This window comes from Perissodus microlepis, chromosome 14 (genome assembly GCF_051167445.1).
Source record: "Perissodus microlepis isolate ML-2025 ecotype Zambia chromosome 14, ASM5116744v1, whole genome shotgun sequence".
In the NCBI taxonomy this organism is placed as follows: domain Eukaryota; kingdom Metazoa; phylum Chordata; class Actinopteri; order Cichliformes; family Cichlidae; genus Perissodus; species Perissodus microlepis.
The window spans coordinates 13,057,952-13,084,512 of record NC_140474.1 but is presented as its reverse complement, the minus strand read 5'-3'; the positions used below and the strand labels follow the sequence as shown (position 1 = coordinate 13,084,512).

The 26,561-nt window shown below is 39.8% G+C and overlaps 1 protein-coding gene across 3 annotated transcripts in view; it reads left to right on the top strand.

Moving 5' to 3' along the window:
• The window catches only part of igsf9ba (immunoglobulin superfamily, member 9Ba), a 75,412-nt gene that overhangs the window by 7,600 nt on the left and 41,251 nt on the right, over positions 1–26,561 (top strand). For all 3 annotated transcript variants that reach the window (XM_084951213.1, XM_084951212.1, XM_084951214.1), the window contains exons 2-3: positions 14,581–14,778; positions 21,764–21,910. In XM_084951213.1, coding sequence (XP_084807339.1) covers positions 14,581–14,778; positions 21,764–21,910 — 345 coding nt within the window. The remainder of the gene's footprint in view (positions 1–14,580; positions 14,779–21,763; positions 21,911–26,561) is intronic.

Genomic DNA, 26,561 nt, shown 5'->3' with positions numbered 1-26,561 from the left:
CAGCTTCAAAATTCTATCATGATATTTCAAGCAAACTTGTGATAGCGCTATTTCTGACAATATAGAAAAAGTACTGAACAGTGTTTCACTGATGCGTCCACCTTACAGACAGAAGCATTTATTAGTGTAAGGAAATGCATTTTCTGGTTGTTTGGGTCGGCATTCACTCAGCTTTCACTCTGGGTTCTTGGCTAGCTTAGCGTTAGCATTTTTTCACCAGATATCCTCTCAAGTTTTTGCTTTCACTTTCACCTTTAGTGGGCATATTTTATTTTTTGCATATTTTGCAAAGTTTTGTGCTTTTTTGGAGGTTGTTGACAAAGCTTTGTTTTTAGATACTAAATCATGATCCTAGGCTGACATGCTGCTCTCGCTCTTAGACATGCCTTGGCTGGTTCGGTTTGATACTTTGGTGTCACGGTTCGATATTTTTTCGATACAAAAAATGTTCATGCCTTTTTAATTTGTCATTTATTAAAATTATAAATATATATTTTAACTCAAAAGTACAGTTTTTAAATTTAATGTTGCTGAAACAACAAAATAATTAAAAAAAAAATCTATCTGATCGAGAAATCACTCATCTTTGGAAAAGAGAGTTTATTACAGAGAAATGGCTCTTTCCAAAATAAAAGCTATACTATACGCTTCTTCTGGGCTATATTCTCAGCAGCATATTAAACATATCAGGTCCCTGTAAGGAGAATCATGTGCTAACGGCTGTCTAAATGACTCGGGTAAAGTTTGTAGCATGCGTGCTTGTTGTTTTTGTCTGCTTTCACTTGTCTTTGCACTAGGATGATGTCGGCGTAAATGTGCAGTCATATTCGTTGTGTTCCCACTAGTGCTGTCAGCGTTAATCTCGTTAAAATGACATTAACGGCATAACGCGGCAAATCTCCGTTAACGAGTTACCGCGGATCGCCCCGTGCGTAGGGCTGGACGGCGTCAACACGTTAACAAGCAAACTGCGCTAACGCACTAGTTCCCACCAATTGAGCATTGCGTGGCACATCCGACATACTGTTTTACTTTTGTCCATGACGCGCTTACCATCAGGGTCACGCTTCACATGAAAACCAAGATAGTTCCAAACGCCAGATCTGAATGAGGGTCGGGGAGGTTCAATTTCGGGTAGCGTTGAGGCAGTTGCCATGTTGCAACGAGCTTAGCTTCTGTCTTGCTAGCTTGCGCTGCGCTCAGTGGATCTGAACTCGACAGTGCAGCCTAGGCGGAGTAGTCGAGCATTTGCATACAATGGATAACAGAAAGCCCGGTTTATTTTATCCATATTTCATATATTTTACATGCAAATGCTCCTATTCTTTTACTGATCTGATGACTTATGATGAAGAAATCCTCAAACTATTAGCAATAAAATGTATGAGTTAATTTTTTATTCACTTCTAGTTTTGCTTTTTAGAAATGAACTTTTTTTTTTTGAAAACCTATGTTATATTTGAAAATATAAAATTAAAATGTTTTGCACTGTTTTATGATGTTTGATGAGGTAAGTAATTGGTTGATTAACAGTTTAAATGTTAATGTTAATTGTTGTTTGTTGAAGCCTTTAACAGTGAAACAACCAGTGAGAGAACTTGAGGTCTGTTGCTTTTCCACAAAGATCTCTGATGATGTCTTTATTTTAGAATCAAAGGAAAAAACATTGAGGTTTTTTGTTGAACAATACAAATAATGAGGGAACTGGATACACTGTGATGTTCGTATATTGATATGAAAAGTCTCAGGGATGGATGCTTTTCCTGTTTCAGAAAGTACAGGCAAATACTATGTTAAAACATATGTTAACCTTGGATTAGGCATGACTTAGAAGGTTGTTGTCATTTATTCATGAGGACTTTTTGGACTGAGTTCAGTGACTGATAAAAAAAAGAACCATATTCTGATCAGAGTCAGCCGTATATGTTCGAGGAGCAGGCGCTGAATGTGAAGACAAGTCCCTGACCATGTTAGCTTTCGGTGTTGGGAGTTGGAGATAAAGATCCAGACAGACTGGGCTGGACTGAGCAGATAACACCAAGGCGCTTCATTAAAGGAGGCAGAGCGGAGTCCTCTTCATGAACATGGTCAGTTACTTGATTATACACAGTTATATACTACATATAACAGAAATCAGTTTTCATTGTTTCCTTTAGTTGAGGTCAAATTAGGTTTAATTTATTTGATTAGGTCTTACAATACTGAACCCTTAAAGTCCCCACTGAAGAAGCATCCCAGCTGCAGGCTGACCTGTTTGTTTCTCTGACAGACTTTGTTCAACAGTCTCTATAGTCACTCTTCAGTAGTTCAGGCATCATTTTACAGATAATCTATATGCCATATACAGTCAGTGAGAATCCTATTAGCAGCATTTGTCCGATCAATTCTGAACCAACGCAGCGGCTCTCGCATAAATTCTGCATCTACAAAAGCTTCTTCATTTTCAGGTTTTGTTGACATTATCAGAAAGGTGATAACTCTACTTTATGTTGAGGGTGTTAGTAGAGTGGTGGACAGCACTGCGTTATATCAACATATCTTGTCCATCTGATGTAACATAAATAGGATTGCACAGATACGGTTAAAGGAGTATGAGACAGAACAGAACGCCGTTTGTAAAGCGCTTCATTATTTAGGTTGGATTGCAAAAAAAGGGGGCATTTTGGGCAGTCAGTGTTTTTTTACTGAGCAGGACATACCTGATATAGTAGAAGGAACGCAGCATCTCTTAACTCTTGCTGGATACTCAAACATGCTGTCATAATCTAAAGTGCTGTCACTGAAAGTCTCTGTTTTTACTGCCTGTGTTTTATTGATTGCATTCTTGTGTTTTTGTGTGTATATGGTTATGGTTTCCTTTTATCATTCATGTTTCTGTCTCTTTGTGTCTAAGCTTACATGCTTTTGCAACTTAACTTGGTACTACAGCTAAAAATGAGCTTGTATGGTTGAATCTGGCATATTTGCACAATGAACTTCATGTTAATGAATGTGCAGGTTCCTTTATAAATAACTTACCATATTTGTTTTTTGAATGTTTATTATATAGATCAGTGCATAATATTGAGCAGATCCCAGTGGTAGCACCACCATGGACTTCTGAGAGTGGGGCGTCTTGGCACTGGGATGTTGGCAGTGGATCCTTTGGGTTCTGCGGGTTGCACAGTGGGGTCTCTATGGATCCTGCAGATGTTCAGTCAGATTGTGTTTTTGTGCTAATCAAGCCCTGTAGCTACATCCACTGCCCTGTTTGGGGAGGCTGTTGCCATCAGGGAGTGCTTTAACAATGAGGGTTGTGCTGGTCTGCTAGGTTAGATCAGCAGTAAAGTAATCCCCATATAAATAGCAAACTAAAGTCTCACAGTAGAACATTGCATTGTGAAGAGGTGATCAGTGGCATTCACTTTGGCTGTCGATAGTTTGAAATTTGTGGCTAACTGGTGTGCATTTTAACAAAACAAATACTGTTTTCTTATTGTTATCAAATGAGATTTGACAAATTGTATGTGTTAATATGTATGAAAAGGACTGAAACACAGTTTAACTGTAGTTTACGGAACAAAGTAAGGCAGGAACACAACTGCAGATACTGAATGATGATAATAAAACAGTTCCTATCCTTCTAGGTCATTTACAAGACATACTCCTCCTAAGAGTTAGTCACATGTCTTACATCTTAAATGTGTGTATTCAGGAGAAACATTCACATGCATATGCATATGTCCAGCGATAGATGTGGATTCCACACTTACATCGTGCTGAACTGCAGCTTGAGTGTGACAGTCAGTGAAAGAGGAAGCAAGCTTGTGAGAGAGGGAGCAAGTGAATGAGAGGATAGGAAGATATGTGCAGTTGATGTACGAGCAGCTCATATGGAATATAGAAGCTGTGTGTCGTGGTTACATATGGTTTACTGATGCAGTCTTGTGCGCAGCTTTAATTAGACAAGCCATGTGAACTCTCTGTGTTATTAGCTGCAGTGTGTTTTTTTAAAAATATTTATAAATCATCTAAAAATTGCTGTGAGAGACTTTAAAAATGACTGAATGGTTTCTCTGGCTTACAGCTACTGCCAGAGATCCCCTATAATGTGCAGCTCTGCCAGAGCAGCGCCCAGTGATGTTGGTTTGCCCTTTGTGCCTTTGGCAAGCCAAGCTCATTTCACACATCCATCTTCTTTCTCCTCTTGCTGCACGTTCAGGTGTCAGCACATCCACCGCATCCCTGACCGAGCATTGCTTGTCAGTGGAAGGGAACCTAGACATTAAAGAGGACTAAATAATGAAGAGATCTATATCAGATTGTTCCTGTACAGAAGAACACAGAGTAGACACAAGGTGCAGCTTTAATTTATGTGCCTTTTTTAGATTGTACAAAAAGAAAAAAACAAGCAGGAACTTAAAAAGCTCACAGATATTTAACTGACAGAGACGTTTTTATTCCCATCCGAGGTGGAAAAGTTGGTAGAAGAAAGGAAGAAATTCAAAGTTCTGTTTTAGATGTTTTCTGCAGTGGAGTTTATTAGCAGGATGGTATACAGTAAACAGAGTATGAATCTTTGAAATTAAATGATCAAAAGCTTAAGCGAGTACAGCACATAGGAAAGCATGGAGACATGATGTGGTAAAAATGGCATCCAAACAGGAGGGGTGGGAGGGGGTGTCTGCAAAGATGGATGCTGAACTTTTAAAATACAGCTATGTCATAACATGTATATAAACTAAATTAATTGAGAATCTATGTTGGTTAAAATATTATTCATTCTATAAGTAAAGTGTGACAAAGTGTTAGTACAAAAGGTAAATTGAAAATAAAGTCACTGGTCATTAATGATGTTATAATTATGTAACGTAAATGGCAGCTAAAGCTAACAATCCACCAGAACTGATCCTTCCAATACCGTACAAGTATGTTTTTAAGTGCAGTAGGCAGCGTATGGACAGCAGTTACTAGTGCTCTGGTCTTTCCTTTAATGCTGAGGAAGAAGGACAAGGATCCTCACAAGCACACGAAAAACTACACATGGAAGATGGCGGCTAGTGTAGCTGCTGCGACTCAGTAATTAAAAAAGGCAATCATGTTCACACATGGAAGTACTTTGCAAGTAAATGGAGATGCCTGATTCACAAAGGTACCATATATATATGAGTGATGCTTTTGTGCTTTTTAGACCAAGTGAGGAAATACTTCCGATTTAGCAAAGCACCTAAAAGACTGGCATCCAGATCTGTTAACAAAAATTCAAATGGAATGAGCTCCACTTTAAGATCCAGTGTAATATCCCTTTAAGTTGTCCTGAAACACACGTTACTATTGCTGTCGTGCGTTCAACTGTGGTCCATAGGCTAAAATGTTTAAGCTATTTTTATGCAAGTATTGATGCTGTTAAGCTACTTTGCAACCATCTTAACATTTTAATCTGTGTCCTTTCAACAAAATATAATGTTAAATTTTGAAATAAGCAGTCCACCACTACCATGTCAGTTATTTAAACGATAATCTTTATTTTTTAATTATGGTATCAAATTGTGTATTGAGTGGCATTACTTCTACTACATTTCTGGCATCGGGACATCCCTACACTTCACTGAAGAACCAAAGTGCCTAGAACAATGTGGAGACTACAGGTTCGTCTAAATCCAGGATTTTCTGTGTGCAGTTCTTAGGGTTCCACAATCACTTGAAATGTAATCACAATGAGTCGCAATAGCTTGACACAATTAAATGAAACTGATTGAGTGATACTGAAAATGCGTGCTCTGCCAACAGAACGCAAAGCAAGCGTTCCATAAATCACTGCCTGACAACATGTCTGTATGTGCCAATCACAGCTGTTCCCTGCACCCCTCAGCTTGAAGTCGAGTCTGGAGAGATACCAACATGTTAAAAGACAACTATACCAAACAATTCAAATTTCTGGCACCGTAGAAGGTTAAGAGCTTGTCCTTCGAAGCGGATTATCATTCGTTATTAGGGATGGGTATCGTTTAGGTTTTATCCAATACCAGTACCAAACCGGTACTTTTGAAACGGTGCCGGTGCTTAAACGGTGCTCGAACTGGTGCTTAAAGAATGGAGAACACAAAATTGGTCCAAAAACCTCTCATGTTCAGCTGTTTTTTTGTAAAAAGATAACAATGTTAGCCTTTTCTGCAGCTATAGGGGATTTGTGGCATCACTCTTGGCTGGAAGCAGTGCTTAATCAATGGAAAAAACACAAACTTTGTCCAAAAACCTCTCATGTTTAACTGTTTTCCACTTTTTCTTTGGTCATTTTAGCCTTTTTGGCCAGGGTGAAGGGAGTATCTGCCATCAAACAAGAAGACAGCCTCATGTAACTACGACGGTGTTTGCTAGTTCACCTTACATGCATTAATGTAATAACATGGTTAGCCTACTCAACGTAAATTACACACGAACAACATTAAGCTACTCACGCAGAGAAGAACGGCTGCTGCTGCCATCATCATCCGTCATCATTTCTGCTACACTGGCAGGGCTAGGGGCCAGGACTCTCCTCTTCAGGTTTTTGGGGGATGTTGCTAACTCCGGGTCCAATAACAGGCAACCCACACGCAGTAGATGTGCTCGATGTGAGGTTCGCAGCAAGCTATCAAATACGGCGCGTTTCTCAGCTTTTAACAAAATGCTATGCGTCGCCAGGTGTTTCATCAGATTCGAGGAGTTACCTCCTTTGCACAGTATCAGCTTAAAGCACTTGTTGCAGGCTGCTGAGTTTGCATCTTTTGCTGTGAAGTACAGCCAGACTTTGACCGCTTCGCCTTGGGCGTTTTTAATCTGTAGCTCTGCTCTAAAAGAACGTACGTACCTGGGCCCGCCTACTACGCTCGCAAAGGTAAAATGATTGGCTAGAATCCAAAGTGTATGACATTTCAGGAAAAAAAAGCACCGAAATAAAGCACCGAAATGTGCGCTGCTTTTCGGTCTGGTTACTACCGTTCATGTCAGAACCGGTGCCATAAAACTATATAAAACTATATTCAATTCAATTCAATTTTATTTATATAGCGCCAAATCACAACAAAAGTCGCCTTAAGGCGCTTCATAGATACAGAGAAAGCCGCTATAATACCAAGATGGTAATTACCAATACAAATCACCGTATTTTGAACACAGATTTTACAAAGTAATACACAGAAACTTGGATTTTGAAAGATAAAACAGCAAACCTTGGCACACAATAGAAATGAGTTTTTTTTGCTAAATTTGCACCACTTATAGACGATTGTTCAACTCTGAACCCAAACACACATCTTTCTGCCCTGGTTTGATGCATAAATTCTTTTCTACATTTACTCAGTATGAAACTTTGAGTATTCATGGTTTAAGTGGTACAATAACTGAAGCAAAAACTAGCAAGAAAAACTGCCAATAATTCACAAGTTCGTTTCATGACACACATCTTTATTTGAAATGTTTGTACCATATAGGACTTAAAGGTCTTGCACACACAACCTTTAGTTTATTCCACAGTAACTTGGAAGTTTTAGATATTACTGGCAAAAATTAACTCAGTCCAACACAACTTTTTAAATCACACAATGAACCTTCGCAGACATCACACAATGACATTTTTTGATTTTAGAGCATTTCCATCTCATCTCATGACTCACACGGTCATCTACACGTTGTAAAGCCATTGTCCTTTCCTGTTTTGTTTTTCGTTTTTACTACACTTCCTTCCATCCCTGTTTTAACCCTTGATCTGTGTTCTGCTAAAGCTGACTTTCAAATCACCGATTACCCCGAATCCCCCACCCCATCTTCCATTTTTCCTTTCGCTTTCACTTTTGATACCAAAATATGTGTCAGTACCCATGAAATTATGACTGTCGAGCTAATACTGCATGTGTGTTCTTTATAAAGATGTAGTGATGAGCTCGGGTCGTATCAGTCTATTACATTAAGAGTTTTGGATCCTGAATTCAGTGCATTGCTACCAGTCATAAAATGTTAGTGACTCACCGGTGCTCTTCCTTACTTTTTAAATTAGACTTTGGGACAATGAAAGCTGCTAATATAATTATACTCTTATATGCACTGCTATAGTTATAATTGTAGTGTAGGCAGCTATATAGATAAATATAGCATGCTAACTACAAATAAACGCCTTGCTTTTTCTTTGCTAATACGGTATAATATTTTGGACCAAAGTTTCCTGTTTCTTTATAATAATTTCCAAATAATTTGTTCCCATGTTGCACATTCCCCTGTAATCCATTCTTTGTTTCCATCAATGTCATTATTTTATTATATTTTTACATTATTATTTACAATATATAGTAGTGTTTTATTTTCAGCAAATATTTCCTAAATAGTTATTTCCTATTCTGACTTGTGTTATTCTTCTGAGATAAAGGCCTTAATCCATATATTATATCTGACCTTTGATAGTCAATTAACAAAGTCTGATTAAATCCTCTTTTACACATCAGATTATAGGCTTTTCTATACACAACCCATACACCTACACTCTGTTTATCTGCATTTTTGAAATTCCTCTCAAATAAGAAGGTTTTAAATAAGCAACTTAAATGTAGTTTATGTTACTCATTTTTATACACCAATTATAATCCATTGAAGTTTTAAAGTATTTTTGTTAATTCTTTTTTTTTTTTTACTTTCTGCTGCATCTTTCCTTGAGTGGAATAGTTTGTATTCTGTTGTAGTTTAGGTGCTGCATGTTTTAATTGTGCAGGCCCAGATTAGCGCAGTAACACAGATATGTATAGGCACACACAGACTCAGGCTATTTGCTGATGTGACCTTCAGCACATGCAGGCTGGCATTCAATTACCGCCCTGTCAGTGGCCCCTCCAGCCCAGTGGCTGCATGTCCTTGAGATTCTCTCTCCAGCCTCTGTCCAGTCTATATTCCATTACATCCTCCACATCAGGAGCTCTGTCCAGCATAAAGCGGCATTCAGCTCCCCATCACTGAGAAGCACGCACACATGCACCCACCCACCCACACAGCATTTTAACATTTGATGTATCCCTTACAAAATCTCTAACTGCAGTGAGCAATGGTTATCCTCGCTCATGTGCTGAATCAAATCCAAGTACGAGGTAAGTATTAGATTTTAGTTTTACTGCCTGAAATATTGCTCCAGTTTCAAAAACAAGGTTTAGGCAGCCTAGATCAGAAATCTGAGCAGAGTTAATCAAAAATTGTCTCTCACTGAACTCCCTTTATTTTCATATTTTGTGTTATTGGGCCTTATTACTATCAAAACATTTTCGCAACTCCTCTCTGCCTGATTGTTGCCCAAAATTGCCTTGAGAGGCTATTTACGTTACAAATCTGGGACCATTACTGAAAGTACACTGTAGTGTTCTTTTTGTGTGAAGAGCCATTTTAACCCACTGCCATTTGAAAAACGCTTTGAGTTTAAATCTGTGGCAGATTTGACCCTGCGTGCCACTGCTGTTCTGTCGCAATGATTCACGTGCTGGTCTGGTTGACCAACGGCTGCTATTTTATTGATTTATGGTGTTTATTACATTGCTGAATCATGTGAAAGCTTGTTTCCAGCGTTGAAAAGATATTTTTTGCTATCCATAAGTCAAAGTTTTTGGTCAATATTCATTATATATCTCAAAATTGCGACTTAATAATGCAAAATTTTAAGATAATAACCTGGGGGTGTATATATATATATATGGCACTCACCTTGTGCTGCTAAAAGTGCAATAGATACAGCGACAGTGTAAGAGAATCCTCAAACCTCGTTATGAACATTTTCATACAAGAGCTATTTTCTTCATACCACATCAGAACCACTGACTGTGTCCCTCTGCAGGAGGAAATGTTTGCATTTACCAATAATGAGAGTCTTGTGCTTATGAAAAAAAGTTACAATTATTGGCATAACTACTCACCTGAGCTATATTGTTACTACCTGCATGTTGTCTTTTTTGGCGAGTGAAATTTGGAAAAATAAATGAATGAATCCTTTTTTTGTTGTTGAACTACTGGCCAGAGGAAGAACTTGTGTTTGATTTTGGTGTTAATTGTCTCTTTAAGGGGTTACAAGACACAAAGAGGTTGATTCAGTCAACTGGATTTTGTTGCTGTTGGCTTGAGGTTTGGGGAAAAAAAATAAATGTTGGAAATGTCCAAATGGGCATATTTCGATATCTTCTAACATTTTGTTACCCAAATAATTCATTGACAAAATGATTTGAGGATATAGAAAAGTCAAAGTCAAAACTAGTATCTAGTTCATACTCTGACTAGTCCTTTACTCCATTGTGTGCCAAACACAAGAGACGACTTACTCCCTCTGTATTTTGCTTTTGTTCCTGAACTACTGCCCGTATAGCGGATGTATCTTGACAGGTAACTGAATTGTTACCCTTCAGAAATTCATGATCTTAGCAGTAAATCCACTTCAGGCTGAGGACAGAAACGTAAAACATAATAGTCTGCAGGATTTATTAGGTGTCTGATTTATGCAGATCTTACTCAACAGATTTCTACCTCTGTGTCTTTGAATAGTTTCACTGTACAACTTGGGTTCAGCTGACATTTACAATGCCAAAGCAATAACTAGTTGCAACCATCCTAACTGCATTGATTCCTTTATATCTACAGCACTCTTTATTTGAAAGATCTTAAGCATGGACCCTTGTATCACATTTATGAGTTGTTGAGCGCATAAATATTTCCCCCTGAATAAGCCCCTATAAACCCTATTGGGTCGCTGTGTCTCCATTAAGGAAATGAAAGTGGTGACCAAGCCTGTGCTGATTGTTCCCTCATGAGGATCTCATAAGAGAACTTGAGAATTATTGGCCCTGCCATATATTATCTCAAGCCCTGAAAGCCTATTCTGTGTCCAAGGCATGCTCTCTCTGCCACATAGATCCAAAAATAATGTGAGTTAGAAATCTGAGCTGCTAAACTCCTGCAACCTCAACTGTCTGCAGAGAAAACAATGGATTTCAGCAGCATGCACTGCTGTTCCACCGGGTTTGAGTGTGTGCTTTATGTCAAGTGACTCTACTTACTCAAACCAAACAATGTATCCACTGTGCTTCATTATGGATAGGAACTTGTGTTTTTTTTCCTCTGAAAGCCTCGAAGTACAAATGCTGGACACTGTTTTACACCCAAAACACTCACTGCGTTCACCCCCGAAAAGAGAAATCAAAATATTATTTTATGATCACCCAAAGTTAAGTCTTTGGCTAGGTTTGTTACACTTTTATCATTCGTCATCTAAGAAAATTTACTATTAGACAAAGATAACCTGAGTAAATACAAAATGCAGTTTTTAGACAACGATTACATTGATTAAGGGAAAAAAGTTATCCAAACCTGCCTAGCCTTTTATGAAAAAGTAATTTCGCACTAATAACTGGTTGTGCCACTCTTGGCAGTAAGAATTGCAGTCAAGCATTTCTCATAACTGGCATGAGTCTTTAACATCACTAGAGGAATTTTGGCCCATTCCTCTCTGCAAAATTCAGCTATATTAAGGGGTTTTCAAGCATGGACGGCCTGTTTAAGGGCATGCCAAAGCACCAAAGTCTGCGCTTTGATTAGGCCGCTCTGAAAGCTTCATTTAGTTTTGAACTTGCTGATGTGTTTCAGTTCTTCTGCGTAACAAGGGTCCACCTGAAATTTAGGGCACAAAAAGATGGTCAGATCTTCTCCTTCACAATTTTCAGTTTAAGAGTAGAATTAACGATTCCTTCAAAACTATATCAAGTCATACAGGTCCTAAAACACCAAAGCCATCACCAACACACTACCACCATCATGTTTGACTGTTGGTATTGTATTAGTTTTATGTAAGGAGGCTCAAACTTTCCAAAAAGTTAAACTTTTGTCTAATCAGTTCACAGAATATTTTACCCAGACTCTTGAGAAAATCAGATCAAATTAAGATGTTTTCTGGTAAATGTTAAATAAGCCTTTGTGGGTTTTTTTTTTTTCAATAGTGGTTGCAGAGTAACTTGCAGAGTCTCTTTCTTATTATTGAGTCATGAACACAGACCTTAGCTAAGGCAAGTGAGGACTGAAGTTCTTCAGATGTTGTTCTGCGCTTTTTTTGACCTCATGGATAAGTTAGTGTCCTTCTGGTAGTCCAGCCACTATTGTCACTAACCCGTTTAGATTGGGAACACAAGGAAACTACTAGCCTGTCTTTGTTTGGAGGTAATGCAATCCATCTACTAACATGGATTATAGGGACTTTACTGTTCCAATGGTGTGTGCAGGATTAAACATTTATCAAGTCAGTGTATGTGCAACTAATCCCAAAAGGTCAACCTGTGGACACACACAATTTAATTCTACTCTCGAGTTTGTATGATGCCATAGAGAGGCCACTTGTTTTGTACGGCTGTCTAAGGCACACAGCTCTGGCTGTGAGTATAGAAAGCCCCAATCTATTGTTAAAGTCTTCTGCTCGTGAGGGGCAGCCAATCAGGTAGCTAAAGCAGCTTCTTTCAGACAATGTTTTATGTGTTAAATGATTTTAAACAGTGAATCACGCCAAGCTGCTCTAGTAGAGTCCAAGGGGGAAAAAAATGGATCTGAAAATAATGATCATAATTCGCCCTCCAATAATTATAGCAGTACACGAAATATGGTTAAAAAAAGTGTATTTGGCTGCATTTTCTGGACCAGTCCAGCTCTTAGTGTTTTGGTGACAAACAGTTTTCAAGAATGCCAGTATGTCTATTTTCTACATTTTTTGAACCGAGAGCTTTAAGGCACTCTGGGATTCACTGATCTAGAATTACTCTTTCATCCTTTTTTAAATAGAATTTAACAGCTGAATGTTGTGTGACATGCCCCAGCACAATCACCTGATGGGCGTTGAGGGGGTTATTATAATCGTTGTGAAAGTGTTATAAATGAGCCTGCAATGGAGCATGTTCAGGTGTGAATTCCAGACTTTTGGCGAGCCTGAAAGGTTTAGTATAGCAGATTTCTGATTTTGTTGCGCTGATATGGACTGGACAGGTTTCTACAGAAGCTCATTAAAAGGCTTGTATCACTTGCAGGGTGGTTTTATGCCCACGGAAGCACTTTTCAACCATTAGCTCCCTTCAGTGTTCAGTCTTAGCAATCTTTGTCCATTTTGACATGCTACAGTTTACTTATTTTAATGAATAATGTTTTATTACTGACATGATCTAGATGGTACAAAGTGGTGTGTTTATGCTATTTCTTTCCTATATAACTTCTTTTATAGGTTTGTAAAAATTGCATCACCCCAGTTTTAGGTTATAGGCCATGTTTGAATGGTTATAGGCAGTCATGCACACTTGTTTCAATTGGTTTATGCTGCTCATTAGAGCTTAGTGTTGCACAGTATGCCTGCTTTTCCTTGTGACTAAAGAGGCACAGTAGCAAAGCAGATTCCAGCACTGAAGGCTGTAACTGGCAGACCATATCTCCACTTTAAAAAGTGTAATTTGATTAAATCTGCTCTGTTTCAGTCTAGAATCTGTGCCGGCTGAAACGAATAAAGTGGATTAACTCTGTCAAAGGATAATGCAGATTAAGCTGGTAAACACAATCACTAAGTGGTGCATATGGCCTGTAGGGGTGGAGTCAAAGCTTCATTTTTAAAAAAATATTTTTGATAGAGGAACTGGGCGAAGAGATTTGTTTTTTTTTTTTTTTAAATGCACAGGTGAAAGGCATGTGTTCATATTTTCAATTGTGACAAGGTGGTCCAACATCATAACATACACGCATGGCCACCCACTCCGCCCGGCGTATAACAGCAGCTCTGCTTGAGCCCAAAATACCTCCAAGCCGTCACATATTTGTTCTTCAGTAAAAATGATCCCTGATGATGCGAACGTTACTGCTAATGAAAGTGTTAAGTTATTCAGCTGGTGTTTCTCTGGAGTGAAACGTCAGCATGTCTCTTGATCCCTGAAGCGATTTTCCCCCTGGGTGAGGGCGGGTGGTCATGCTTGCTCTGACGGTGGAGATACAGCCAGCTCAATGAAAGGCGGGGGTGGCAGCTGGAGAAAATCCATTCCCAGAGTGAGCGTTCTGCTGAGGCAGGTATGCCGACCTTTGAGTCATCTGATAGGTCAACGCTCGGCAGCGTGCCTGGACATTCATGGCTAAACGCCAAGCCTGGTGGTGCTCATAGTAAAGCTCATCTGAGCAACAGCCAGCTATGATCAATGGAACCCCTTGGCAGCTCATTTATTGTACAGTATGGCACAGCCGCAAAACACTCAACCAACAGATGCAGGTGACAGATGACGATAGGCCGATAGGATGAGGGGTTTTCACATGTGCGCGGTCACCGGTGCACTACCACCTCACTGTACAGTACAGCGCTCTTTGAATAAAATGTACTTTTAATCCATTAGTTTAGTCGATCATGTTGAATCGCCACCCCAATTATTGTTTGTAAATTAGTCTTGAATGAAATGGGATTTTCCTGCTTAGTCTGCAGGATTTCAGCGCATGAAGATTTTCCTGTTTCTTGTTCTCCTACATGTCACGCACCAGCTGTGCTGCGATGAACATGAAAATGACGTGTTTGCCCACAAAACGTCTTCCCTCTCCTTCCAGGTGCCCACGGAGTGAGAGAGGAGCCCCGGTTTGTGACGGCGCGCGCTGGAGAGAGCGTGATCCTGGGGTGTGACGTGTCCCCTCCCCTGGACGGCCAGCAGCCCCCCTATGTGGTGGAGTGGTTCAGGTTTGGAGTGTCTATTCCCTTCTTCATCAACTTCCGCTTCTACCCTCCTCATGTGGATCCAGAATACACTGGTAAGACAACTGTAGGTCTGGCTAAAGTAAAGTAATGCAGCTACAGAGAACAGACAAATACAGAAACATTGTGAGTAATAAGTTTTATCCATGATGGATTTAGTCTAAAACCTCTGAATTAATGTGGACTTGGATGCCTCCTGGGATAAGTGAGGATCAAAATCTTATCAACTGCCAAGCACGCTGAATCTGAGACTTTTTATTGTTGACACTGCAGCAGAAACAACGTCGACAACATAATTTCACGCTACATACAGCGGCCAAATTGAAGAACACCCCGCGGGATGAGCACACATGTTTATCTGTATGTAATATGAACCGAATTCGAATGCATACCAAACAGTGAATGGTGCCAAAATCATAGTTAAAGCTGCATATAGGTTAAGATATATTTACCTACTAGCACCTCTAAGACTCTTTTCATTGACATCTAGATATAATCCACACTTGATTGTGATGTATCTATCTTGAACTTCAGTTTTTTGCTCATATAAACCCAACTGTCCCCTCTCAGATGGTCATTAATGAACTTTAGAGTTGTTGGTAGGTGGATTCTGCTTATTTCTTCTCCTTTAATTCTGCATTGAAATAAATCTTTCCCCACACGCCACAGTAACTCTATAAAGACAAAAAAAGATAACAAAACATCTCATTTTTTCCCCCGATCTTGTGGCTCATGGCTATAGTAATGATATATTAGTACAGAAACATTGCAATGTTTAGCTCCAAGGGTCCTGCATAACTGTAATCATTCGGTAAACATTTCTATGATTGTGCAGGATATAGATTTTCCTGCACTGCTGCAGACCTTATTATGAGCTTTTGGCTGAGAGCGGGACCATTTCTGACAGCCGGTTTCAAACAGATTGTAGTGTAAATGTGCTGTGTACATGTGTACCTCTCAGTCGTATTTCATTGAGAAGATTGACCTGCAATTTCAGCTTGATCCACAGTGTTTTCCCCTCAGAATCGTACTTCTGCTGTTTGAGCATCAGGCGAGTGGCTCATCGCGCACCGAGGCTTTTATGTGGCTCGAGAACGACTGGGTGTTCAGAGCTGTGCAGGAAAAGCAGAAAAAAACATTCACAATAATTGAATAGTGCATTGAACATGTAGGCCTTCCCACACACTCATAAAATATACAGAGCACATAAAGTACGGAGTCAGTAAAGTATATTAAAAAAGCCCCCACATGTACATGTAGAAAAAGAAAAGTAATCTCATGTTAGTAAACCCTAACAATCTTTGCTTTTATAGAGATGTAACTGGAGTTTAGAATGATTTAGTTGAATGTGCCTAATGTGTGAAGCTGCATCCTTTTAATGGGGGATTTATTGCAAGTCTGTTTTTATTTAAGCAGATGTGCAGACGGGGAGCAACATGAGCATCATTCTGTTTTTACTTTGCTTGTTTTTTGGTCTACCAGCTCCTGAAAGAATAACGTGGCTGTTAAATGCATTTCTATGATCACTACCTGTGTCTTAACCGTGTCTGCGTGCTGTCTGGTGCTGGCACAGTACTTAATACTGGGATTTTTCTAAACTCAGCTGACAGTTGAGGCCAAAGTGATGTCCTAAAGCAGTGAGAGTGAACGAAAACAATAAAGCCGTGCGCTGTAAAATTAAAACTACGATGCCGCAGAGCTCCGCAGAGTCGAAATTGAACCGCAGAGTCGGGCGACCCCTTTTACATTTGATCCGCTGTTAATATAAAATTATTGATTATAGCTGCTTTAAGGTTAGGGTACAAAATGTGTTTACCTCACATTCATCACAGCGTAACACAAGTCAAGACAGTACGTCTGCAGCAGCCTCTGTGCTGAGTCCTTACAGCAGGAAATTGGTTCTTCTGATGTTGCCTCAGCGGCTGTGATAAGATGGTGAGTTGTCAGAACGAGGTCAGATTTAGCCCTTCCCTTTTCTCACCTCTTTAGAAGTACAAAGCTTCTGGCTGACCTGGTAATAGGCTGTGAAATAAATGAAGACGTGACTTCCCGAAGAAGCCGAGGATTTACCTCCTCAGCTTGAGTGTCCTAAATGTGGACGTGAAAGAGTTTTCTGCTTTTATTTATATGAATCATGTAAAGCGTGTGAATAATACAGCAATCACTGGAATTCTTCCCGGTGGGCTTTTAATGCAGGATCTTCACGGCAAAGAAGCCTAATGGCAGTGACTCACTGTCTTGGGAGCGCCCCTTTTTATTATACAGTGGCTACAGTAGACGTTGCAGCTGCTGAAGCGTTTCACTGTTTAGGCTCGTGACTAACAGCTTTTTGTGCGAACAAACAGCACTTTTCTACACTTCACTGTGCTCACTTGGACTCTGCTAGTGGGCCTTCGCCATGTGGCATTAGGTCCACTGTTGAGGAATTACCAGTGAACAGATGCAACTTGAATATAGCCAGTCTCATTACATAGATTAAACTGTTTCTGGGGATTGCATGTGCATGGTGACAGCGTAATAATGACACTGGACTGCACTTTATGAGATGCTCCTTTGGGCGCTTAATGGGCCCGTGCGGTCTCAGAGCTCATCTGGGCTATTCCCATGAATCGTTATCACTCAGTATGAATAAAGTTGATGAATAGAGTAAATGTGTGATTATTCCATCACACAGCTGCTACCAAAACAGAGAAGATTATCCATGAATACTGTACTTACTTGCGCGCATATTTTCACTCTGATGATTGCACTTTTGATTCCAGGAATCCATTCAATGCATCGGTTTGTCTAGGCCTATCAGTCTTGTTAATTATCCGGTTTTAAAGACTGTTAAGAGACCTATAGCACAATCATTTCAATGTGTCATTCAAATCTAAGACGAGATGTTTTCATTGCAGCTGTGTGTGTGTGTTTTTTTGCCTCTTTAACTCGATGCAAAATGCAAAATTATACAGATCTCTCTGCTATCCTGGATCATTTTGTTTGCCAGTTTGACCTGCAGCTATATGGAAATTATAACATTAAAAAACATCTATTTTTGTGCCTGCTGTAGCAAAGACACAATCAATAATTCAGATGTGCAGCTTGTGAAATTTTAGTGTCAGATCCTGCCGCTTTGGGACAAGCTGTTGGAAAACTGAATCATATCTCTTTTGCCACCATGTTTAGCCCCATCTTGCATGTGGATAATACGGATATGTAATAATCAGTTATCTGCAGATGGATGCAGAGATGATGCAATGTGTTGCATTTTTTCTTAATATTAAAAATAAGAGGAGTTGTTTAGAGAGTTTGGTTTTGCTTGTTCAGGGCTGAGTTACGAGCAGCCTGTTAGTAGTATTGCATCAATAGTGGACATTTTAGCATGACATAATTCAAAAAATGTAGCAAAATCAAAATTTCTGACAGCCATGCAATACGCTGGTTTTAATGTGGTAAAGCAAAAAAATGTAAAATAACCACACATTCACGTTAAAAAGCAGCAAGGTGTGCTTGATCCGAAGAGAAACCCTGCGTCCACGTTGCAAGCGAAGCGGCGACCTGAGATCACAGAAAATGAATGACATTTGGTGACTTCAAGCAGCCGCGAGCAAAATAACCGCTAGTGATTTGAAGCGGGCGTGACCCAAGATACATTTATCTCAGCTTCCTGGTGAGCGACTGAAGCAACATCCAATAAAAGCACGACAGCACTGTTAATTGACGTTTGAACTTGTAGTAAATATTTTAGTGGGTTACCGAGGCAACCAGAGCATAGAACGTTCTCCAGCTTCAAGGCGATGTACCTTCAAGTCTGGACTGTGTGGTAGCTTTAGCATGAAACTAAACCAGGCGGCCTCCCTTGCTTCCAAGCCCAGCACTGTTCACAAAATGAATACTTTCAATGGAAGAGAAATAGTCATAAGGTACAACATGGACTCTGGCTCAACCCTCAACAATCTACAAAAAAAAGGTTTCTAATTAAGCTGATTTAGGGAATTAAAAACTATACTAGCTAAAACACTTTGTTTTCCAAAGTTTTGCAAAAGTGCAATAAAAAGCCAGCTTTAAAGCAGGTAAAACATGAAGATCAGAAGGTCCCAATATGTTTTTTTATGATTTTGATAAAGTTGGTGCTTTGGTGCTCTGGATTTATGTGTGCCATTGTTTGCATGTTCAAATGCAAATGGGGAAAAAGATGTTGTGTGAAAAATTAATGCAATATACAATAAAATAACCGCTGGTGACAGAAAGTGTGCGTAACCTGAGATAATCTTTTCTCAACCGGTGACTGAAATATTCTCAAGTAACCAACTATCAGCTTCAAAGGAATGCACGGCGAGCGCCTAGCAGTGAGAGCTCATGTAAAGTCAATGATATTCAGTGACTTCAAGCAATGATGGATGAAATAACTGCAGGCAATGTGAAATAGGGAGCCCTGAATTAAATTTTTTAAACTGACCACCAATAAGAGTGCAGGACTGACAAATGACTGGGTAGTAAATACATAAGAGCGCTACCTAGACAACCAGTCTACTAGCAAACCACGGGGATGTTTGCTGGTGACCAACCATCGGCGACAAACCCAAAAGCAATGTGCACCAGGCTTTAGATTACTGAATTAACCACGATGTGCCGTTTCACTCTATAATGGGGAAAGACAATTCAAATTTTTTTGTACTCTTACTACAACAACATTTTCCTTTAGCCATATTCTTTTTACTCACATGTGAAACTCAGCTGACTTAAAAAGTGTCTTTTCTCAATGTGTTTGCCAACTTTGTCACTTTGGATCTTCAGTATTTACTTTTCAAAGCTTTCCTATCTGACATAGCCTGTGATGTGATCTGAACAAGGTGTTGGCCCCTCTGTTTTCACAGCAGACAGAACCCTGTACTGTGTAAGTGGTGTATACCCAGGAGGCCCATCCTGACGTGGATACAGTGCTGTTAACTCTGTTTACAGCAGCACCCTCTCACTCCTTGACAAATAGAAGCTGAGACTGATCCCTACCCTTCATGCCACCACCCACCCCACTCAGCACTTCAATGCCCAGGCAAAAATAGCCCTGACTTTTTAAAGACGATCTACCTTTTTACTGCAAGACTGCAGTCCGCGCTTCTCTCGCTTCCTCTGTGCTGTATTGATTTTCCACTAACAAAAAAACCCGTCAGTTTTCTACCCCAGCCACGGCAGCAATCACAGGGTTGGGTATCTATCTATTGCATTTTTGTACCGGTAGAGCAATTCAGCCCGCCCTCAGCGTCGATAGATTTGCCTGACATTTAGTCTGAAGTAAGAGGAAACAGTGCTTACAGAACATCTACACATCAAAGTTGGGAAAAATGCTCCATTTCCAAACACTCGTCATACAGAGGAGATCCGAATGTTTTAGTCTGTCGGGCTGTCAGATGCAGCCATGTGAGCAGCGGGCTGGAGGCTTGAAGACAGACAGCTTAGCAGCTGAAGATTTCACCATGCCTGGCTTCCTGAATGTCTCTCATCCCTTGTGATTTCCTCCTTTTAGAATTCCAATTTATCCTCAGCCTTGAAGTAAAAAGAGTTGGGGATGGAGAAGTTTCGTAAGAAAAATCATTTATGTGAAGTGGAAAGCTGGTCTTTTCCCACAGCGACACCAAACGCTGTATTAAAATTCAGCTAAAGGTGTGACTGGCAGTTTTAAGGATAAATCATAATACTTCGGCCCATGTGGATGCTCGTAAAAGTTGTGACATTTAATAAGTTAAAGAACTAGTTTTACATTTTGGGAATTTATATATATATGTGTGTGTGTGTGTGTGTGTTGGGGACACTCATAGGATTCTGTTGTAACCCTATGAAACAGCAGTTTGGCTTTTTAAATAAGCTTAGAGGAAAGACTACAAACACCTATTAACAACAAATAAAACTTCCTGTCCTCTTAGTAGTTTGTCTGATTGCTATACAGTGACATTTGGCATAAAAAAATAATTTGTGTCATTATTTAGAAAGAAAGGGTATTGACAAGATTGCATGCAAGATGTGGGATCTTAGAGATTTTTGTGAGTGACGTTAGCGCACAAACTGATTTACCAGCATCATTCTTAATAAATCTGGCCCATAGGCATCTTTTGAGGTCTTTTTTGTGTCTCTGCCACTTTAAGCACATACACTCTGCTGTTTGCATTCACTGCAGTGCCTGCGAACCAGTATCGGTCCCATAATATGGGAAAAGCCTACTGGTCAGAATGTTTCTTCTGATTATAATTACGGCTGTATTCTTTTAATTGTGTATTAAGAGGACTGAAGAAATCTTCAGCTGGATCTAGGTCAGCTGTTTACAGCTGTTTGCGCTCATACATTAAACTAAAATAACCATCTCCTCTTTAAAGCAGGCTATGGGCTTCTGTCAAGCTTCTGTCAAGACGGAAAATGTCCATATTCCCTCATAATATCAAAACCATTCTGCTCTCAAATCGACTCTGCGTGCTGTTTATATCTGTGTGTGTTTCCTTAGAGTTCAGAGACTTAGAAGTCAGGTTGATTGAAGGCTCTAAATTGCCCGTAAGTATGACTGTACAGTAAGTGTTTGGGACTGTCTGTCTGTGTTAGCTCTACAAGAGACTGGCAGCCAGTGTTTTCCTTCCTTCCATCTAGTGCTTGGAAAGGCTCCAGTCTGATGTAGTGCCTGAATACGAGTAAGCAGTTTGAAAAAGACCTCAAAAATGAATCAGTTTGTCATACCTGACTTTGCGGATCAAAAGGCTTGAGTTTATGGAGCCCTTACAAGGAAAAGGAAAATATATGAATCTTTAGTTTATCTTTATATATTATTTTTTGAACATCTGGAACATGCTTAGAAGCGTTATACGACTGTGAGCTGTGGACTACTGTCAGAGCAGAAATAAAACTCACACTCTTACAGCCACTGCCCTAAAATAAAGCACTTAACCCCCAGCTGCTATGATGGATCTTTTTGGTGACCAGCAAAGCTCTTGGGTGTGTGTATGGTGGTATCTCTAAAGATAAATTTAAAGTACTGAAGTGGTTAATTCTGCTTTTTTCCCTCCCTGCTGTCTGCAGGTAGAGCCTCTCTGCATGGGAAGGCCTCCCTGCAGATTGACCCAGTGCGCTCCGAGGACCAGGGCTGGTATGAGTGCAGGGTCCTGATGCTGGAGCAGCAGTACGACACCTTCCACAACGGCAGCTGGGTGCACCTCACAGTCAATGGTGAGTCATCTGGCCAAACAGCCTACCTTCTGACCTGGAAGTGTGAGTCTGTGAAGACAGAAAAAAAGAAAAAGAAAAGAGGATCGGCTTAAGCTCCGTGTGTTTTTATGATAATGATAATCACGTAGATTTATCATTGGCATTTCAATTAAAGCTGTGGGAATGGTACATTGTTATTAGAAAAAATCTATTTATTTATTTTGCTTTAAATATTACATTTCATTCATTTTTTTTAATGCTAACTGGACCTTTTTTTAGTTGCTCACAGGCCTCCTTCTTTTACTCATTTTTCATTTACAGAAAAATTCAAGTTTATCAGTGTATTTGAGTCAGGCACTGTTTTAGGTCACTCCTGTAGCTCCTTTATAAAAGGCCTCAAGGAAAAAAAGGGATGAGCGCCTGGTTAGAGGAGGATTGATTGTGTCTAGTTTAAGGCGGTTCCGGCAGGGATTGTCTGTGATAGTCTGAGAGCTATCAAACTGATGACCAGGCGGAAAAAAAATCTGCACCTTTGCATTTCTCAGGAATGCCCCAGCGGCGCAGAGACTCCTGTGCAAAGTGTGTCTTCACATTGTTGCGGCGCAGCGATGCCTTTGTACTCTGTGCGTTTCAGCCTTTTTCGGAAAGATATTCGCAGTAAGCTCCTGTTTTACAGTTGATGCTTGCTGCAGATGCACGGCGCAGCAAAGATGCAATAAAGAAACCGCGGCACACTCGTGCAAGAGACGAGATTGTGGAGTACTATCAGTCGCAATTCTTTTGTTAGCTTTTTGGTTACTGATTTTATGTGTCAGGGAATGTTTCCTAAGCAGACTTTTGGAAGAGAAACCGAAAGCGGTGAATTTCTTGCGTTAAAGCGTCACAGGACTCTAAGTTCAGAAAGCTGTAATCCTCTGTGCTGTTAGAGAGACTTTAGAGACAAAGTACTGTCAGGCTCATTCACATGTATATTTTTGGTCTGTGAACTTCGAGCATGAGAGCTGTGTGAAAGTCATGCATATTTGAGTTGATCATGCATATGTTTTACAAGATGCTTTTCTCGTATTTGAATAGTGATTACACTGCACTGCGTGCAAAATTCTCTGTGAAAAAAAAAATCATTTATACTGTCCAGTGCACAGCATAATCACTTTGTAAAAATGGTGATTATCGGTGCTTTGCTTTGAATTTGTGTTTTGCCATATGTTAGTACATCGGGCATTGCAAATGATTTTCTAAAGCGTGCTCCGTGTAACGGACGTTAACTCAAAGCTGACACGAGAGCATCCCATTTCGCGTGCTTGTGTGCGGCTGAAAGAAATCTCTGTTTGCTGGTTAATGTCGGATAGGGTGAATCGGTCATAGTGAGCGTCACCTGCGCACTCTTGTGATGTTTGGAGTTTGTGAACATCTGTAGGCGTGTGCGTATGAATGTCTTGTTGTGTAGGCATACTGCATCTCTGTAGCTGCTTCATCAATATTCACTTTCAACTGCCCCCCCTCCCCTCCCTCGTGTGCTGGTCTCCACTCCTGTCAGGCCTTCCAACAGAAACAGAGCTCCTCTGGCTTCAACACATCTAATAATATCCCCGAATCTCATGTATATTTGGCATTTTATATGTCTGCATTTTGTATGACCTCATGTATGTATGCAATGCCGCTTTCGATAGAGTGCACGCACAGCTCTACTCACAGATGGACATGTTTTGCTGGTATAAATATTTAGTTGGAGTTTTGTTATGTAAACAACAGACAGACATTCATGAAAAAATCAAAAGCTGTTTCAGCGTCTAGACATCTAACAGGGGAGTTCATATGAAGCCTTTTTGCTACTGTTGTCCCCTAAATGGGGGTCTGTGAAGGAAGCAGGTGCCATTTTCGTCTGGCCTAGGCACAGACACTAAGGGCACTCATTTCCTTTGGCCGTTAGTATTTGCATATACTGCGTCTTTGAGTTCCTGTGACTGGCCTTAACTTCCTGCCAAGCGGAGAGGGAATTCATGCCCACTCAGTGGCAGGTGTCAGATGGCAAGGCCTTGTGCCCGAAAAAGACACTAAGGCTACTCTCTCTCTGTTTTCTCCCTCCCTCGTCTTCTTCTTGCCTTTGTAAGAAGCATAGTCCTCAAGCATCAGTAAGCTTTTTAAGAAAGCAAAAAGAAACTGCCCCATCATTGTCATGTGATTTTAATTTTATCCATGCATATTCAAACTTGAAAAAAAAAAGAGACACAATCAGACCTTGCCACCATGTCACTGGGTTAGTGATGGCTTGGCATTTAGGTCCCATTTGGTCGATGCAACTGGGTCCCAAATGTCAGCTCCATTTATTACCCGTGTGTATCTGTCTTTGTCAGTCACTGTGCTGTCCATTGTGGTGAGTATGGGGTGAACAATCACCATCCAGACTTTATGGGAGCCCAGCTTGCAAATTTAAATTAGAGGTGGGCATACAACATGTATTAAATACTGTGTGTGTGGTGAATAAGATGCCCTGATAAAAATGATAAGCTAAAATTAACAAATGTCTTTCTCTATTATGACTCTTGTATAACTGTGTGCTTGTATTAACCAGAATGTTAGTGATGCAGCAGCTTATCTGGCTCACAATCCATCACAATTCGCAGATTATATAAAAAATGACAGATTTGATTTTGAACACAATTTGGGTGAAGACTTATTTAGTGAAACTTGTCTGCAAGTTTCGATTGGACGAATATATCGACGATATATTCGTCTTTTTGCAAGGGCGATTTATTTATTTATTTGCCCATGAGTAAGTTTGCTAATAATGAAGGAGCTAATAGAAGCAGTCAACATGAGAAAAAAATAATAATAGCGCTGTTTTAACAGCACCCTCTTTCATCTGCGAGCAAATGCACCCTCCTCAGAGTGCGCCCAAATCCTAGCAAACTTAGCCGGATGGTGGACACGTACATGCGCTTGCAAGTTAGCCGTGTTTCAGTACTTTGCTCGCACTATACGTCTGCACAAGTGGCACACCGCTTTGGTTACATCCTTAGGTTTACCTTTTTCATCTGGTTTAAAGCCAAAGAAACCTCAAATTGGCGACTTTATATTTTTTTTAGTGCTATCAGCGCCATCATCATGACTTACGCGATTAACAATTAACCCATGTGGAGCGCAAAATCCCTGAAATGTCTCTGTCAACGCATTTCGGCAGTTTGTCCAAATTTTGTTCATTCTGCGCTCCAGATGGGTTGAGAGCGTTAGAAATTTTAATCGAAATTTAAACGTCTGCGCATGCGCGAATATATCGCTCATCGGCGATTCTTGGACTGACGATTGCCGATTGGAAAATTTTTACATATCGCCCAACCCTAAGATTGTAATTGTTGCCCTGTGGATGCTGATGCTGATATGAATTTTTGCCAATACTGATTTCTTTTTAAAAAGTCTAACTGGCAGCACACACAATCAAAAATTCACTTTTCTTCAATTTAAAATATTCACATTTCCATCATTAAGAAAATTATTCTCAGGTTCTCATAAACTGCATTAATTGCATTAAGTATTGCAGGGTCTTCTCTTATGGGAGCAACTGAAAATAAAGTGCTCTGGTGCTGGAATAAATCAGAATGAGCTGAAGCTTTACTTGACATATTTTGCCTTAGCAAACACAAGCAGGTGTAACAGATTGATAGAACAAACAAATGTCAGGTATTCACATCATTTTCCAGCGTATTTGTAAATTCGCCTGACAACAGGACTTTTCTCTTTTTCACTCGTCTCCATAGTTTTCATCATAACCGAGGCTGCTATATTGTCGCTGGCTCGAAGCACAGGAAAGCTTTATCTTTAGGCTCACTGTATTTGTTAGTTGTTTCAAAATGTCCGTATTCAACTGGTTGATGATTTGAATGATTATGTTTTTTGTCACAAAGGTCTCACTGTGATGGAAATGCACAAACGTTTTAGTATTAATTTAAATGAACAGAAACTAGTCTTACAGCCATTTATTACTCAGAATTACAGTTAATGATTCAGACATGCAAATAAAATTCAGACTGTATAGTAAGTAGGGATAACTTCCAGCACAGCCTGTTCCAGAGTTAATATCAAATTTCCTAAAAGCTATGATGTATTCCAAAAATATGCCTAGAAAAGACAAATGTGGATGACTCACATCAGTTTTTCACTGTAATTAAAAACAAATCTGACAGACATAAAAGCACTTTTGTGCTCACGCAGCTCTTTCTATAAGTTTGAGGAGGAAAGCAACAAACCGAGATAAACGCACATTTGTTTTTGAAGTTAAGAGTTTATGTTAGTATGATCATCTAATCTACAAAATAACCTAAGTCCACCTAAAGAAAAGAGATGGATGGGATTGTGGCAGTGAAGAAGTGAGAGGAAGTAAGTCCCATTGTTTCTCCTCTTAATTACACATGAGACGCTGTGGAGTAACTTACGTATGCTGACATTAGAAGAGGGAGGAAAGTGTCACCGAGTGCCTCTTTCTTCTCTCTGCAGCAGTTTACACTTAAACCTTTGAGACTCGTGATGTGAAATCAATGAAAATATGTACTCCAATTCTCCATATTCTCTTAGGAACAGATACAAGAAAAGGAAAACAAAAAAACCCCCAAAACAAGCAAGGAAATAAAATGACGCAAACACAGTCTTGAGTAAATAAGCCTTCAAAAGAACAGCC